At 39.8% G+C, this 17,826-nt stretch overlaps 1 protein-coding gene across 1 annotated transcript in view; it reads right to left on the bottom strand.

Moving 5' to 3' along the window:
- Ptpmeg (protein tyrosine phosphatase Meg) overlaps window positions 1-17,826 on the bottom strand; it is a 502,744-nt gene that overhangs the window by 301,521 nt on the left and 183,397 nt on the right. The window contains exons 9-10 of the mRNA XM_067142262.2: window positions 7,680-7,850; window positions 1,592-1,824 (exon numbers count right to left, since the gene is read on the bottom strand). Coding sequence (XP_066998363.2) covers window positions 1,592-1,824; window positions 7,680-7,850 — 404 coding nt within the window. The remainder of the gene's footprint in view (window positions 1-1,591; window positions 1,825-7,679; window positions 7,851-17,826) is intronic.

Genomic DNA, 17,826 nt, shown 5'->3' with positions numbered 1-17,826 from the left:
CTGTTGGTCCACCATGTTGGAGGGGCGGTCGCTGATGGCTGCAGCAGACCAGAAAATAGAGGAGGTAGAGAACCAGATTGCCCAGCTCCAGGCCTACACAGATGTCTGAGAAGACTAGCGTACCTGACCAACATCGAAATACAACCCAGATGGATCACAGTAGAGGGAGAAAGGATTCAGAAAGTGGAGAAATTTAAATACCTGGGAGAGTGAATAGACAACAATCTGTCAGGAAAAAACAACAACAACAACAAACTTGATCAGTTGCCTGTCTCCGCCAAGGCAGGTCGACGTACATTGGGCTCCTTAATGCTTCCAACATTGGCTGAAGAACAGCCAATCAGCGACCGCCCCTCCAGCATGGCGGACAAATAGGCGAGCAGCGCACCATAGTCTGCACTATATAATGACGTGGAATTAAACCACCACTCCATTTCACTGTGAGCTTCGCTGCTATCAAAGTCGTTCGGAACCCTTGATAATTACAAGTCATTAATCTCATTTTTTGGTCCGTATTGACAACAGTGATCACATTCAATTTTACAAAGTATACATTTATTATTCACCTATTCAATACCTACAATATCACGTTTTGTGGTTACATAATCATAAAAGATTAAAAAGTTGTGGACATGTTTCGCCCTTCTTATTGGGCATCATCAGCACTTTAGTTAATCTTAAAACAAACAGTTTTTTTAAGAATGATTACATTATTGATTATGAAAAATTGAGATGAGATATGTTGTGATATTAAAATTTATTTTTTTCTTTCTTTAAAACAGTAGTTAAGAAATTTGACATGGGAAGTACGAAAACATGATAAAATTATTGTAGTATATTTTACAATATTGTCTAAAAAATTATTTGTAATAAGAAGTTTTTAAATTCGGCATGTGTCTGGAACTGAAATGGATCCTTTTCTTAGTAAAAGTCAGTAATATTTGCTGCGGTCGCTGCTAAGTAGACACATGCCTACAAGCCCAGAAAACACTGACATGATTTGTAATGCTGGCCATGAAAGCCTCAATTGCTATACGGGAGCTTTGTGTGCAGTTGAATGTTTGAACCCGACAAAAACAGGATTAGTCAAGAGGTTGCAATTGGTGGAGAGAAAAATTCTGAGGAAGATACTGGGACCTCTGAGAACAAAGGATGGATCATACAGAATGAAAACCAAGAACTGTACCCCAGGACAGAAAAAAACTCAAACACCATCCAGAAGAGGAGAGCCATGTTTCTCGGACACATCTACAGAAAGGAGCCTGGAAGACTGACCAACCATGTAGTAAGGTTTTCTGAGACCAGAAAAACTACGGAGGCGAAGAAGGACCTGAAAGAAAAGGGAATACAAGAAATGGAAGTCAGCAACAACGAAGCGTATAAATCGAGAATCAAGAACATCAGGAGTTTCCAAGAAAAATTTACAGCCCAGACCCATGCACCATGGATGGAACAGAGGAAGAGATTGCACAGTGAAAGAATGAGGGAGTACTGGATGAGAATCAAAGCCCACAAGCAGCTGAAACCGATTTAATGTGGTCCACAGTCGGCCGAAACAAAAAAAATATTAATTAAAAAAGGACAAACATACCTGATGAAAGTTCTTTCGAGCCGAGCTCTCTGTCGGCCCTCTTCAATAGTCTGGAATTCTGTGCGTCCGGAGTATGTAAATTTTGAACCCAACGATGGTGGAAAACGTCGACTACGTACATGTGGAGAGTGCAGACGGAAGAATGTATGATGTTCCACACATGACTTCCATAAGTTTTTTGATGAGCGATAGGTCAACATGTTGAAGCCCAGAAGAGTATCGTAGCTCTCCGACTGTACACAAAATATACATTTTACAAAATTAAGTGATTAAATTAATTAGTTGGTGCAAATATAATTATTTGTTAAAATTTTCACTTGTGGACACACACACACACACACACACACACACACGCACGCACGCACGCACGCACGCACGCACACACACACACACACAAAACAGCAAGTTACCCATGCTTCGCTACTGCTTTAAACTGAAAATTATTATTCAAAGTTTTACATTTTGGAGAGTCCACTGTCTGCTAAGCCTGTAAAATACACCCTCAGTTCGTACGTCAAACGTTTTTGGGAGAATGATCAATTATTTTCTGATCTAACACTCATTTGAACCCCATACGGAAGAATTTTAATGTTTTAAACCCTATCTTATTTAAAATCTGGGATGTAAAAGCGACCAATCTGTGAAATTTTGTACGTCGAACAGTAATGGAGGATTATATACTTTTTAAGGGGTGAATGTTTTTACATATTTATTAAAATCTAGAGTACAGAAGATCAACTTTCTTTAAAAAAACTTTCATAAAAAATAAGTTAGTGCCTGAAAGGGTTTCGGAGGATCAACCGCCATCTAAACCTCTTAGCGGGGACTTAGGGGAGAAATATTTTGAAGTAAATGATATTTTACACCTAGGACATAAAAGAATACCCTTCTAGTAAAATTACAACTTTGTACGTCAAACAGATTTGGAAGGATAAATAATTTTGTTTACGGAGCTAACCTCATTTAACACTTAAGGTTGGAACATTAAAAAATATTTCCTATTTCACACCTAGGATTTGGAATTGGAAATTTGTCTTCGTACGTTAAACCATTTCGGAGGAAGGAATGAATATATTTGTTTTTGGATCTTAACCCCCCTTTAACTCTCTGAGCGGTTAAATTTGTTTCAAACCTTCTGTTTATTTAGCACCTAGGATATTATTTGGAATTTTAACTTCATAATTCGAACAGTTTCATAAAAATGCATATTTTTGTCATCATTCCTCACTCCCAGACAAAACCTCCTTAGGGGTGAATTGTTTTAAGTCCACTTCTTATTTGTATCCTTATAAATATAATTCAACTCCCTTTACGTCCCCGTAAGTTGATTCATACACACACACCCCCACCCCCTGCCACAAAATACGTGTTTCTTTATTTTTAAAGAAGATTCCAAATACAAATTTTCACGTCTGTAATATTTCAGTTTTGGAGATACCAGTAACCTAATAAAAATAATTCAACCCCTTTATCAGTCATATTAACCCCCTCTTAAATTTTTTTTCCAAAAACAAAAAATGTGTGTTACTTTATTTTTAAAAGAGATAGAAAATACCAATTTTCATGTCTGTAATATGTGGTAAGTTTTTTTGATATAGTGTAGATATGCTCATTTCAAAAATTCACCCCCTTTAACACTTCCCCTTAAGTGGATTTCCAGAAGACAAATTATGCGTGTTCTTTTACTTTTACAGGAGATCCAAATACCAATTTTCATGTCTGTAACATCCTCAGTAATTGATATATAAGTATCCTCATAAAAGTAACTTCAGTTCTTTTCACACACCCCAACCCCTTCAGTGGATTTTCCAAAAACAAAAGAATACATGTTTCTTTATTTCTAAGGAAGATTCCAAACACAAAATTTCATGTCTGTAACAACTTCAGGTTTTGAGACATAAGTATCCTCATAAAAAGAGTTCAACTCATTTTTCAGTCCTTTTTACTGCCCTCTTAAGTGAATTTTCCTAAAATAAAAATTTGTGCTTTTTTATTCTTAAAGAAGTTTCCAAATACTAATTCTCACATCTGTAATATTTCAGTTTTGGAGATACCAGTATCCTAATAAAAATAATCCAATCCCTTTTTCAGTCATTTTAAACCCCCCTCCCATTAAGTGATTTTTTTGAAAACAAAAACTACGTGTTGCTTTATTCTTAACAGAGATTAAAATACCAATTTTCACTTCTATAATATGTTAAGTTTTTTCACACCAGGCAAATGCTGGGGCTGTACCTTAATTAAAACCATGGCTGTTTCCTTCCCACACCTGGCCCTTTCCCATCCCACTGTCATCATAAGACCTGTCTGTGTCAGTGCGACATAAAGCCAATAGAAAAAGAAAAAAACAGAAATGAAACAGTCGTTCAGTTAACTGCTGAAATATCAAAATGATTACAAAACGATTACACAACAATGAAACAAGCAAGATACTATCTAATAAAATAACTACACTAAAACTCTAAATTGCACTTACTGTAGGTGTATCCTAATTACAACATGTTAAATAAGCAATAGAACTTAAGTTAAAACTAAATACGTACTTAATAGACATGATATAGGCTTATGGGCATGAAAAGCCTTTCCAGTGAACAGTCGAGGTTTTCTTCTGAAGACGCAGAGCATAATATTCTTTGCGAGGAAACACGAAATAATAAGTTCTCTGCGGAACGTACAGAATTTCACCTTATTTTCTTGACATGGCATAAGCTCAAAAGCCTATATTATGTCTATAAGTACGAGCCATTAAAGCATTAAATACTTAATACTTAGGCACAATATTTAAATTTTCCACTGCCCTTAATTCCTGAAATATCAGAAATACATGGGAAGATTCAATAACTTTTCATGAAACTATGCCTGAGACTCTAACTATAAATATCTAAACATACAAATTGACTGATTTACTCAACCGCATACCAATAGCGGAATATTTGATTACAAAGAGCAGTAATAATCCCCAACAATGATCTTGCCAATGAAATACTACATATTCTCTGGAAATCTTTTTTTTTCATTAACTGAATGTACAATGCTATCATATTGTTGATTTGAAAGAATCTTACTAACAAAACTATAGATATTAAAACAAAAAAAATGTAATACTAATTACTATTTTCCCCAACCCAAATATGAAACAAAATAAACCTAACCTATAGACTCCGTGCGTATAGCAATCTGCTGCTGCGGGTGGAAATTACGAGAACTACTCAGGGGCACCTTCATCAACAGCTGATCATAAGAATCTGTAATATGTGTGATGTTTACATACCTATATTAAATAATTTTACAGTGGCCCTCTGTCGTTGAATCCCTTTCGATGTTTTTGTCTAAAGCCATTATTAGAATCTAAGACCACATTCCTTATGTGTTGATCCGGTCATGTTTGCGATGTAGATAGTTGCCATGATGGATCACACTGATGTGAAGTGTAGAACCTTGTGTCCCTGTATATTCACTATCCCAAGTTTGGTTTTGTTTTGTTTTTGACACAATATATACCTACGTAGGTTTTTTCAGCTAATTTCTCATCCCCCCCTTTACAATGAATACATCATCCTTCATAGTTTTGGCTTTACTCGATAAAATGAATACTGGCTGGGTATAACACGAAAGCGGAACCCAATAAATAAATTAAGAAGGAGAATAAGTAGAAGAAGGATCATTTTACAATGCTGTCTTCAGATGATTATTTTTTAATGGCATAACATTCATGCAGAACTATATGCTTGTTGTTGGCTGCATTAATAGATAATGTGATACAAAGGTTTTCTTCACGACCTCATGAAATGCATTTGAAAAGACGGTGGATCATAGCAGTACGTCGTAAGAAGTAATTAGGGATTTATACAGTTTAATTCATACAAAATAACTCTTTCCAACATGTAGTTTAACCATTTTACAAATAGGTTAACAATTAGAAACAAATTATTACAGTAATGTTATATTTGCAAAGCAAGCTGCAGTAGGTCATCTTTCTTAAAGCACAAGCATCATATTATATACACATTGTACTGTATTGCCATAGTCTTAATTATAGCCAGTAGAATAATAATAATAATAATAATAATAATAATAATAATAATAATAATAATAATAATAATAATAATAATAATAATAATAATAATAATAATAATAATAATAATATACCGTAGTGTCCTATAGAACAAAGTGTGAAATTTTATAGTATTCCGTTACAACCAAACAAAATGGATTTGGAAAGACAGTAGACACACATAATTACACAAATAGGCCTCCATTATGCAATATCAATAGCTCACAGAAATACCGTATTTTACATCCGTAAAATCATGTCCTCATCCTGAGGTGGTGCATTTCTTTTCAAGCACACCCCTAATGGAAATGAGCTGCATGCACTGTTTTAACCACATACCAAACCTCATGCCAATCTTAAGTTTCTGGCAGTGTCAGGATTCAAGCCCGGTTTCCCGAGGAAGACAGCCAGTAGTGCCAACCGGCTTTTACAAAGGTGGACTTGATCATATTACATATACAGACACACAATATAAATAATCACTTATTGGCAACTTTAAGTGATTCTGAACTTTTCTTCTCATGCATAATTTTTGATAGTGTTCATGTGGTTTCAATATCAGGAATTTCAGTAGGTCCAACATCAAGCCTGAGCCATTTTATCAGAACATGTTCATCTACTCTCTTCCCCCTATTGTAGTTCTCTTTCCCTACATTTGAGAGGCGAGGACAAGACCATTCACACGATCGATCAGTACGCGAGGTGACATGTTCTGAGCAAACTGTATAAACAGCAGCTGAAATATGCTTACATTTCATGGGAACAATTATTATTCGCCTTCATGAAATATAAAGATTGTTACCAAGGCCTTCCTTAACAAAAAAAATGGTTATGTTTAAAATTAATTTAAATTTAAATTTAAAATTAATCACCTCCCTAGCAGCATTAACCTATGCTAACATGATATCCTATCAAAAATAGAACAAGGATATTTTTCTGAAGACAGCATTGTTGAATGTGTATATGAACACTAATCTCATTATCAACACTACTAATACATAAATTACTATGTTGCCTCTACCATAAAATGTAATGATATCTAGTGAACCAATGTTTCTTTCTGATCACATTTGCAGTTATTGCTCTGTTGCTATTTCCTGCAAACTGTTTTTCTTGTTAATGTATTACATGACCACTTTCTGCAAAGTTTGGAATAATGTGGCCAATTGTTGTTGCATAAAACACTCTGAAATCCCACTGTAATTATTTAGTCGGCTATGGCAGCACGCGGTGAGATGACAGCAGATATTTGCGCGGTGAAACTCATTAACTTACAATGTTCGCCACTCGCAGTGCAGCGGTGCATTTCTCCTGTCAGTGCACGGAACCTATAGAGGTGACTAAATATGGTATTATATTCTGTGTTACAGCTGCATTTCAAATTGAGACAATATACACACAGAAAATAAAAGTGCAGTTACTAGACACATAAGAATGATACTCTGTTCAAATGTGTATGAGGTGATGACAAGAGGGAGAAAACAAAAATACTGACGGCTGAAGAAGGTGCCAATAAAAATGCTATATACAAAAGGAAGAAGAAACAAAAAAACGAGAAAATAAAAAGAAGAAAGGAAAGCAAAAGGAGGAGGAAGAAGAAGATGGTGATGATGATGAAGAAGAATAATTAAGATTAAACTTCCAAGCATTGTCGTAAATTTCAAAGATACAGTAGTTTCTAAATTATCAAACACTGAGTTTGTACAAGAAGACATGCTAGAGAGAGAGATATTTTTTTAAATTTTTTTTTTGCTATTGGCTTTACATCGCACCGACACAGATACGTCTTACGGCGAGGATGGGACAGGAAAGGGCTAGGAATGGGAAGGAAGCGGTCGTGGCCGTAATTAAGGTACAGCCCCAGCATTTGCCTGGTATGAAAATGGGAAACCACGGAAAACCATCTTCAGGGCTGCCGACAGTGGGGTTCGAACCCACTATCTCCCGAATACTGGATACTGGCCGCACTTAAGCAACTGCAGCTATCAAGCTCGGTGAGAGAGAAGATACTAGCCATAGCCAACAATCATTTACCTTGGACAATGAACTTACAGGTTCTCTGCGCAGTTGAATGAAGAACTGTTTACGTTTGAACGAGATCTTGACAATCTTGGACCAAGAAAATGTGTTGATTCGGACAGAATTTTGAAACACAACCAGCCCCACGGATGTCACACCCAACTGGATCTCCTTATTTGTTGAATCCTGCTGGCAAATTGAAAATTTTTTTTAAAAATAAGTGAGCTTGTAGTAAAATAAGACCAAACACAAAATTATACACAGGTAAACAAAGGGATACAAATCAAAACAGGGTGTACCATATACAGTACAGAATGTTCTGTGTTAACATACATACACACATCATTACAGACCGCTATGCCTTTCAGTGTTGTCTGCAAGCCTCTGTGAATTTACCAAAAGTCGCCACAATCCTCCATTTGCAACTAGTGCTGTGGCCTCATTTAGTTTTATAGCTCTTATCTTTAAATCGTTAGAAACTGAGAACCATCGTCGTCTTAGTCTCCCTCTACTTCTCTGACCCTCCATAACAGAGTCCATTATTCTCTCAGGTAACCTATCCTCCTCCATTCGCCTCACAAGACCCTACCACCGAAGCCGGTTTATGCGAACAGCTTCATCTATCGAGTTCATACACAACTTAGCCTTTATCTCCTCATTCTGAGTACCCTCCTGTCATTGTTCCCACCTGTTTAACCATCAATCATTCTCGCTACTTTCATGTCTGTTACTTCTAACTTATGAATAAGATATCCTGAGTCCACCCAGCTTTTGCTCCTGTAAAGCAAAGTTGGTCTGAAAACAGACCGATGTAAAGATAGTTTCATCTGGGAGCTGACTTCCTTCTTACAGAATACTGTTGATCGCAACTGCGAGCTCACTGCATTAGCTTTACTACACCTTGATTCCATCTCACTTCCTATATTACCATCCTGGGTGAACACACAACCTAAATACTTGAAATTATCGACCTGTTCCAGCTTTGTATTACCAATCTGACATTCATTTCTGTTGAATTTCTTACCTACTGACATCAATTCAGTCTTCAAAAGGCTAATTTTCATACCATACTCATTCCACCTATTTTCAAGTTGCGAGATATTAGACTGGAGGCTTTCGGCACAATCTGCCATTAAGACAAAGTCGTCAGCATAGAACAGACTGCTTTCTACATTTCCACCTAACTGAATCCATCTCTGCCACTTTATACCTTTTAGCAGATGATCCATGTAAACTACGAACAGCAAAGGTGAAAGATTACAGTCTTGTCTAACCCCTGTAAGTACCCTGAACCAAGAACTCATTCTACCATCAATTCTTACTGCAGCCCAATTGTCAATATAAATGCCTTTGATTGATTTCAATAATCTACTCTTAATTCCATAGCCCCCCACTATGCAACATCTTTTCCCCCGGTACCATGTCATATGCTTTCTCTAGATCTATGAAACATAGACACAGCTGCCTATTCCTCTCGTAGCATTTTTCAATTACCTGGCGCATACTGAAAATCTGATCCTGACAGCCTCTCTGTGATCTGAAACCACAATGGTTTTCATCCAACTTCCTCTCAATGACTGATCTCACCCTCCCTTCCAAGATGCCAGTGAATACTTTGCCTGGTATACTAATCAATGAGATACCTCGATAGTTGTTGCAATCCTTCCTGTTCCCTTGCTTATAGACAGGTGCAATTACTGCTTTTATCCAATCTGAAGGTACCTTACCAACACTCCATGCTAATCTTACTACTCCATGAAGCCACTTTATCCCTGCCTTCCCACTATACTTCACCTTTTCAGGTCTAATTTCACCTATTCCTGCTGCTTTATGACATTGGAGTTTATTTACTATCCTTTCCACTACCTCAAGCGTAATTTCACCAACATCATTTTCCTCCTCCCCATCAGCTTGGCTGTTCACAACACCACCAGAAAGATTTCTTTTACATTGAGAAGATGTTCAAAATATTCCCTCACGTCTCCAGTGATTCCCTGGGATCTATTATGAGTTACCTGAATTACCCAAAACACTGTTCATTTCCTTTTTCCCTCCCTTCCTAACATTCTTTATTACTGTCCAGAAAGGTTTCCCTGCTGTTTGACCTAGCCTTTCCAGGTTATTACCAAAATCTTCCCATGACTTCTTTTTGGATTCAACAACTATTTGTTTTGCTCTGTTTCTTTCATCTACATACCATTCCCTGTCTGCATCGGCCCTTGTTTGGAGCCATTTCTGATAAGCCTTCTTTTTTACGTTTACAAGCTGCTCTCACTTCATCATTTCACCTAGATGTTCGCTTTTTCCCATCTTTACACACAGTTGTTCCTAGGCATTCCCTTGCTGTTTCTACTACAGCATTCCTGTATGCCACTCATTCACTTTCTATATCTCTGAACCTGCATACTGTCCACTGTTCGAAACTTCTCACTAATCATATCCATGTACTTCTGTCTAATTTCCTCATCCTGGAGATTTTCTACTCTTATTCTAATCTGTATCATCGAAAAATCCCCAGAAAACTCGTACATTCCTAACAGATTTCCTGAATTCGAAGTCAGTTAAGATATAGTCTATTACAGATCTGGTACCCCTAGCCTCCCATGTGTAGCGGTGAATAGCCTTATGCTTGAAGAATGTATTCATAACTGCTAAACCCATAATAGCACAATGGCTTCCATATCTTCCCCACATTTTACAATCACCCTGTCATATCCTTCAGTTCTATTTCCAACTCCCGCATTGAAATCGCCCATTAGCACTATCCTATCTCTGCTGTTGACCTTGACTATGATGTCACTCAATGCTTCACAAAACTTGTCAACTTCATCCTCATCTGCACCCTCACAGGGTGAATACACCGAGACAATTCTCATCCTAATCCTCCAACTGCCAAATCTACCCACATCATTCGTTCATTTACGTGCCTAACAGAAACTATGTTGCGTGCAATGGTATTCCTGATGAACAGCCCTACTCCAGACTCTGCCCTTCCCTTTTTAACACCCGTCAAGTACACTTTATAATCTCTTCCTCGTTACCTCCCCTTACCCGAATATCACTTACTCCTAGCACATCTCGATGCATCCTCTTTGCCAACTCACCCAGTTCTACTTTCTTTCTTCCATAAGCCCCATTAATACTGATACCTCCCCATTGAATTCCATTTCGTTCCCCTAGTTGTTTCCTAGGAGTCCCTCGCCCGTCAAATGGGAGTGGGACTCCGTTACTCCCATAGGTCTGAGGCTTGCTTAAAATGTTCTGAGCTCGGTAAATTCGTGAAGCACATAATCCAAGCGAGGATCTCTCCTCTAACGGTTTAGGGATCACCGGTGGATTGTATAGTCTTAGTCGCCTGAATACAAAGAGGGCCATGACTCAGAATATGTTCGTGATGCCCACTCCCATTCCATAGCAACCGGTATCCCGACTCTCAAGGACCACTTACTAGGCCACTCAGCCATTCCAAATGTTTCACAAACTAGGACGTGACTACAGTAACCCACACCATGAACAAAATGCTATTATCTCAACATCACCGAAATATTGCCCAACCGGAATGTACGAGGGTTGGAACTTTAATAGTGCCAAATATTTAATTAAAAGTGATTCAAAAGTTTTACTGTCCTTCAAAGTAATCACCAGCATTGTGTACAACCTGTTACCGGCAATATGGAAGTCATACGATACCCTTAGCAATGCCTGTTGTGTTGATAGTTTGAATGGAGAGGTTTAGTGCCTGACAAATCTCTGGAACAGTTCAGAAGTGAATGCCATGAAGTGGATCCTTCATCTTAGGAATCAAGTCAAAGTCACAAGGGCTTAAGTCCTGGGAGTATAGTGGATAGTACAGCAATTTCCAGCCCCATAGACTGAACAAATCAGCGACAGCTTGCGCTGTGTGCGGCTGAGCACTGTAGTGCAAAATGATGGGTGGGTTCTGCAGAAAGTGCTGCCGCTTCTTTCTTAAAGTTGGTCATGCAGGTTGCATTCCAAAAATAAACAGTAATACTGTGCATTGATGGTCTGCTGTGGAGGAAATATTATACATAAAATAACACCATCACTTTCACAGTGCTGGGGTTCTGACGAACTTTTGATCTTCATGATGACACATAATGACACCATTCGTTTGACTGACATTTCAGTTGTGGCTCAGTACGATTTGGCCCTCTCCTTCACGCTCATAGCGCTCAAAGTAGTTAAGAGCAGCATCGTATCATAACTATTCCCGCATTTCCATCAAATTACATGGAACACACAGTGATGCAATTTTTCTCATGCCCATGCATTCCTTCAGAATGTGAAGCACAGCCGTATGTGCTAATCCGGTTTGTCGGACCAGCTCACGAACCGTATGGCATCGATCAGTGTCCAGTAATGCAGCAGGAGCATGCACCTCTTATTCACTGACACTAATGCATGCCTGCCACATTTTGGCATTCCTTGCTGAAGGTTTTTATCAACCACACCACTGTTCTGTAAGGCAATGCAGATTCCCCGCAAGCCTCTTGAAGCCCTTGATGACACTGTCATGCTGTACAACCTCTGGCACATCCAATCTTTATCCAACTCTGTTATTCCTGTTTCAAAAACATTGTGACAACACTACCTTCGACCACCAGCAAACACAGTTTACATGCATGTAGTGTGGGAAGGGAGAGATCATGTGTTCTGAGGTAAGAAGGGTACATAACTAACACGTGCTATCAACGACATTATTACGTTCTGTTGCAAGTCGTCTCTACAGCAATGTTGCCACCACTAAATTTCCAACCTTCGTATATACAGAGTGTATATAGAACACAGTACAGAACATCTCAGAGCAAACTAACTGTAAGTACTTCAAAGACAAAAATATAAGGTAGACACACTAATTTGAGTACTACATAAATCGACATATATTAATCTAAAAGCTATAAATGAATATGCTAACCTACAACTATGTTCAGAGACAAAGCGATTTTCATAGTGTGAAAGAAGAAACATGAAACCTTTGCTAATGTATTACTTAAGAATATCTATGCCAGACCTGGTTTTGATCCAAACACTATTCTTTAAAAAAAAAAAAATCAATTTTATCATCTAAATGTGGATCGAACAATGATCCCAAAATTTAGAATACCAGGAATATGAATGGATATCTTGAATATTTTGATAGTATTTTTATTTTACAACGCTCTAACACAGCAATGATTGTATGGGAAAGGGGTAGGAGTGGAAAGGAAGCGACCGGGGCATTTCCCTGGCGTGAAAATGGGAATCCACGGAAAACCCACTTCGAGGTTGCTGACAGTGGGGTTCGAACCCACTATATCTTGAATGAAAGCTGACAGCTATGTGACCCAAACAACGCAGCCACCCACTCAGTACTTTGGCACCCTTACCCTACCAACTTTAGAGTAATGAATAGCCTTCTGCCGGAAGAATGAATTTCTTGAAGCCAGGGTAAGGTTATCCAACAGATATTAAACTATATGATAAAATCCAAACCCCATGGCACAACAGCCCTGATGGGTCTTGGCTTACAAAGCCACTGCTACTCAGCTTGAAGGCCTTCAGATTACAAAGCGCTGTATGGTCAGCAGGACGAATCCTCTCTAATACCAAGTAACTCATTCCTAGTTGCCAGCATGCTATGTTGGGCTCATCAGTTGGTAAATAGCACGCCCACCAAGACGCACGGCTAGTGCATACCGTGGAGGCCACTGCACTATGAGGGAATCAACATCCATTATTTTGTTTTCTAGACCGGAGCTGCTATCTTACCATCAGATAGCCCCTTAATTGTAATCACTAGAGACGAGAATTACAGGCACTAAAATAGGCAGGCATGTAGGCTCTTAAATTAGCCAAAATAGGCATGTAAATAGGCACTAACGTGTAAAATAGGCAACAAAATAGGCATAAAAAATACTTATACTTTAATAACACACTCAATTACTACAAAAGGAGTCCGGCTCCATGGCTAAATGGTTAGCGTGCTGGCCTTTCGTCACAGGGTCCCGGGTTCGATTCCCGGCAGGGTCAGGAATTTTAACCTTAATTGGTTAACTTCACTGGCACTTGGGCTGGGTGTGTGTGCCATCCTCATCATCATTTCATCTTCATCACAAGGTGCAGGTCGCCTATGGGAGTCAAATAAAAAGACCTGCACATGGCGAGCCGAACTTGTCCTCTGACACTCCCGGAAATAAAAGCCATACGCCATTTCATTTTTCACTACAAAAGGAATTTAGAACAAGCATGTTTTCCAGTAACAATCTTGTTCTCCTGTCGGGCAAAATGTTTTGTACTGAGAGAAAGATCTCTCAACATCACAGGAAGTGATTGGACACTGTTGTTATGACAGGCAGCGGTACACGCACCGCAACTGCTTCTAGTGGGGTCTTTAGATGAACCTCTTCACTATAGGTATCAGAACAAACAAAAATACCCACGCCACCAGACGCCCGGTGAGCATAATATGGTTCTGTCGAGTATAGTTGGAAATTTCTCAAGACCGTATGATGACCTGGTCTGAAGTTTGTCTCCTGAATACAGACTATACTCGCCGCATACTCACTAATGAGCTGACGTAGCTCAGCAAGATGCCTGTCATAACCGTTACAATTCCACTGTAACAGTGCCATAGTGTGGACTATAAAGGGAGTGTTAGGTTATGAGCGACAAAATGCTTGTCAACCTAAACACTATCAACATCTACATATAGATGTAGATGACAGCGTGACGTCCATCCCGTCATCGACAGACGGCGGGGATGACGCCCAGAACTTCGACGATTTTTGGAGGCGGAAAGGTCCACTACGAGGGGAGCGTGCAGGTTTTGGAGCAGGAGTACCTGCTGGCGCAGACTCGTACCCTCCAGCTGGTGGGCATGATTTCCCTTTCACAGGGGAAGTGCGGGAACAGCTGGGAGGGGCGCTCTTCTCTTGGGGGGGGGGAGGAGCAACAGTCGCCTTGGGTGCAGCGATCATTGTGGGTAACGATGACGTGAAAGACGAACCTGGGAGACTCTGAGCTATCATGCTGTAGTCGAGTGTACGAGCAGATGTATTCGTGGAATTAAACTTGTGGCACGCTTCCTGGTAGGAAAGACCATCCAGGGTCTTGATCTCCTGGATCTTCTCGCTCAGATATATCGAACAGCTCCAAACCCAAGGAGAATGAAGACCAGAACAGTTAGTGTACTTGTACGGCGTTGTGCACTCCTCCGCGGCGTGAGATACTCGTCCACATGTACCACACACAGACTGATTCAAACAACGAGATACCATATGTCTGAATCTCTGGATTGATAGCATCACATAGGAGGTGGGATGTACGGCCTCACATCGCAACGATAAGTTGTTACCTTGACTTTCTCTGGTAACACTGACAACTTGAAAGAGACAATGAAGGCACCAGTGGCAACGGCTTCACCATTAACCTTGCGCGTAATGCACCGGACGTGTGTCACGGAACGGTTCTTCATGTCTTCCATAAACTCGTCGTCAGTGTTCAAAATAAGGTCGCGGTGAAAGATGACTCCGCGAACCAGATTCAAGGATTTGTGCTCCTCCACCTTGACGGGGATTTCGCCAAAATGGTCGGACTTAAGCAACTGATCGGCTTGCAGTGCTGTGCGAGTCTTCAAAAGTAAACTACCACTGCACATTTTCTTGAGATTCTCAAGTTCGCCGTAGATGCCATCAATGTGTTTATTAAAAAGGATCGATTTTACCAGCTTAAAATCATGCCCATCAGTTTTGATAGCAACCAGAAACCTAGAGAAACTGGATCCCATTCCTTCACGCTGCTCATGTTTCCAGGGAGTTGAACTTCTCAGGGAAGCAAAAGTTATAGACTTCAGTGGGGGACCACCTTGGGATGGACGACCGTTTCAAAGCCATGCCCGAAACCATCCTTCCCAAATGCCACCCACTCCGATCAGGGGTCTCTGTAGCCAAACCAAGCTGCCAAGGCAATACCTACCTGGTCATAGCCGGTACTGCCCGGGGTCCGATGTTGGACGATGCCTAATACGCGATGACTGAGGCAATGAGCACTAGGACCCCATAGCGTGTACAGAGCACTAAATATAAAGAAAAATAATAATAAATAATTAATAATAATATGCCATCCTGGCATTCGGCTGTGCAGGGACCTGTGTTGTCAGGCGAATACTACTGCAAGGGTACATGGTGCTCCCACCCGCCGCTTCCAGGGTGGTTACTGACGCGGGCTTTCGGGCGTAACTGCACCAGCACGCACATCATAAATTTCGAAATGGTCTACAACTAACCCTTAAAAAAAAAAAAAAAAAAAAAAAAAAAAAAAAAAAAAAAAAAAAAAAGAAGAAGAAGAAGAGGGACCATGGCCACATGACCCTTTTTAATTGCCTTCAATGACAGGCAGGGATTACCTGTGAATGTATTCAGCCCCTCCCATCCAGGAGGTTCAATACATTATACCAAACAGCAATCCATGTCCACGCCTAGGTCGCCCCTTTTAATTGCCTCTTACAACAGGCAGGGGATACCATGAGTGTATTCTACATGTGCGTCCCCCGCCTGCAGGAGGTGGAGGAAAGTTCAGCAGAAGCTACTACCCCAGGTGGTACCCAATCCATCTTCACCTTGAGCGAAGAATGCAGGCCTTCGGATCCTCCGGAGCCTGCGCCAACATGCAATAGAGTAGAGGTATACAAGACTCCAGGAAAGATCCAACAAAAACGCCGGAGTTTGTTTGCTACCTTTAACACGAATTCCCTTTGGAAGATTGGCAAAATGAAACAACTAACTGATACTTTATCCCTCCATCAAATATTGATTGCAGCAATTCAAGAAACAAGATTCACTGATGAATAAGTCTTTCAGTCAGAGAGATACACAATCTTTAAAGGAAAGACTGGTAAATTGTGTTCTAAAAACGGTTCCCCACCTTGGCACAGGTTTCATAGTCAGTAGGAAGATTCTGGATTCAGTCTTTAACTTCACTTCACTTTACTTTACTTTACTTTACTTTACTTTACTTCACTTCACCTAGTAGCCGAGTTTTAAAACTCTCCTTCTGGAGCACAAACAAACTTTACACTATTGTGAATGTTCATGTGCCAATCAATCAAGCGAATGAGAAAGAGCCAGAAGGAACAGATAAATTTTGGGAAGATCTTGAAGATGTTCTCTGTAAGATCCCATACAAACACAAGATTATACTTCTTGGTGATTTCAAAGCACAGCTGTGTAAAGAGAGAAATTTCCAGAACATTATCGGAAACTATCCGGCAACACAAAAAAAAAAAAAAAAAAAAAAGAAACGCAATGGAGAAAGGCTCATGCAGCTAGTAAGGCCTTCAAGTTGTAATGAATTCTACAGCTTTAAATCACCTGCCCAAGAATCATGAGACTTGGACATCTCCGAATCCCAATCTCGGGGAGTTTCAAATTGACCACGTCGCAATCTCCCGTAAAGCTCAAAGAGAGATACAGAATGTCAATGTTGTAAGGAATGCCAATCTAGATTCGGATCACTATCTAACCAAAATCAAAATTAAACTGATTCCAAGAAACACCATAAAGGTCTACTTGAAGATCCTTCGATTTGATACTGAAAAACTATGTTCATATTCTGAATTTATGAAGAAACTAGAATCCCTGAATCCCTGGAACTGTGAAAAGCTACAACAGACCTTGATTACAATAGCAAAGGAAACAGTTTTACTGATGTTACTGATGTCCGACTCGTTGGCTGATTGGTCAGTGTACTGGCCTTCGGTTCAGAGGGTCCCGGGTTCGATTCACGACTGGGTCGGTGATTTTAGCCTTCATTGGTTAATTCCAATGGCCCAGGGGCTGGGTGTTTGTGCTGTCCAACATCCCTGCAAGTCACGCACCACACATAACACTATCCTCCACCACAATAACACGCAGTTACACATGGCAGATGCCGCCCACCCTCGTTGGAGGGTCTGCCTTACAAGGGCTGCACTCAGCTAGAAATAGCCACACGAAATTATATTATAGTCCCACTGATGAAGTCAAAGAAACATGCATGGTGGAATGATGAATGTGACTCAGTGGTAAAACAAAGCCAACTCGCCTGGCAAAAATGGAATTTGAAAAGGAACCATGATAATTAGGAAAGCTTCGTGAACGAGAGGCAATGCACAGCAAAAATGATT

This window comes from Anabrus simplex, chromosome 2 (assembly GCF_040414725.1).
Source record: "Anabrus simplex isolate iqAnaSimp1 chromosome 2, ASM4041472v1, whole genome shotgun sequence".
Taxonomy (NCBI): Eukaryota; Metazoa; Arthropoda; class Insecta; order Orthoptera; family Tettigoniidae; genus Anabrus; species Anabrus simplex.
The sequence above is the reverse complement of the archived record's forward strand: the minus strand, read 5'-3'. Positions and strand labels throughout refer to the sequence as shown.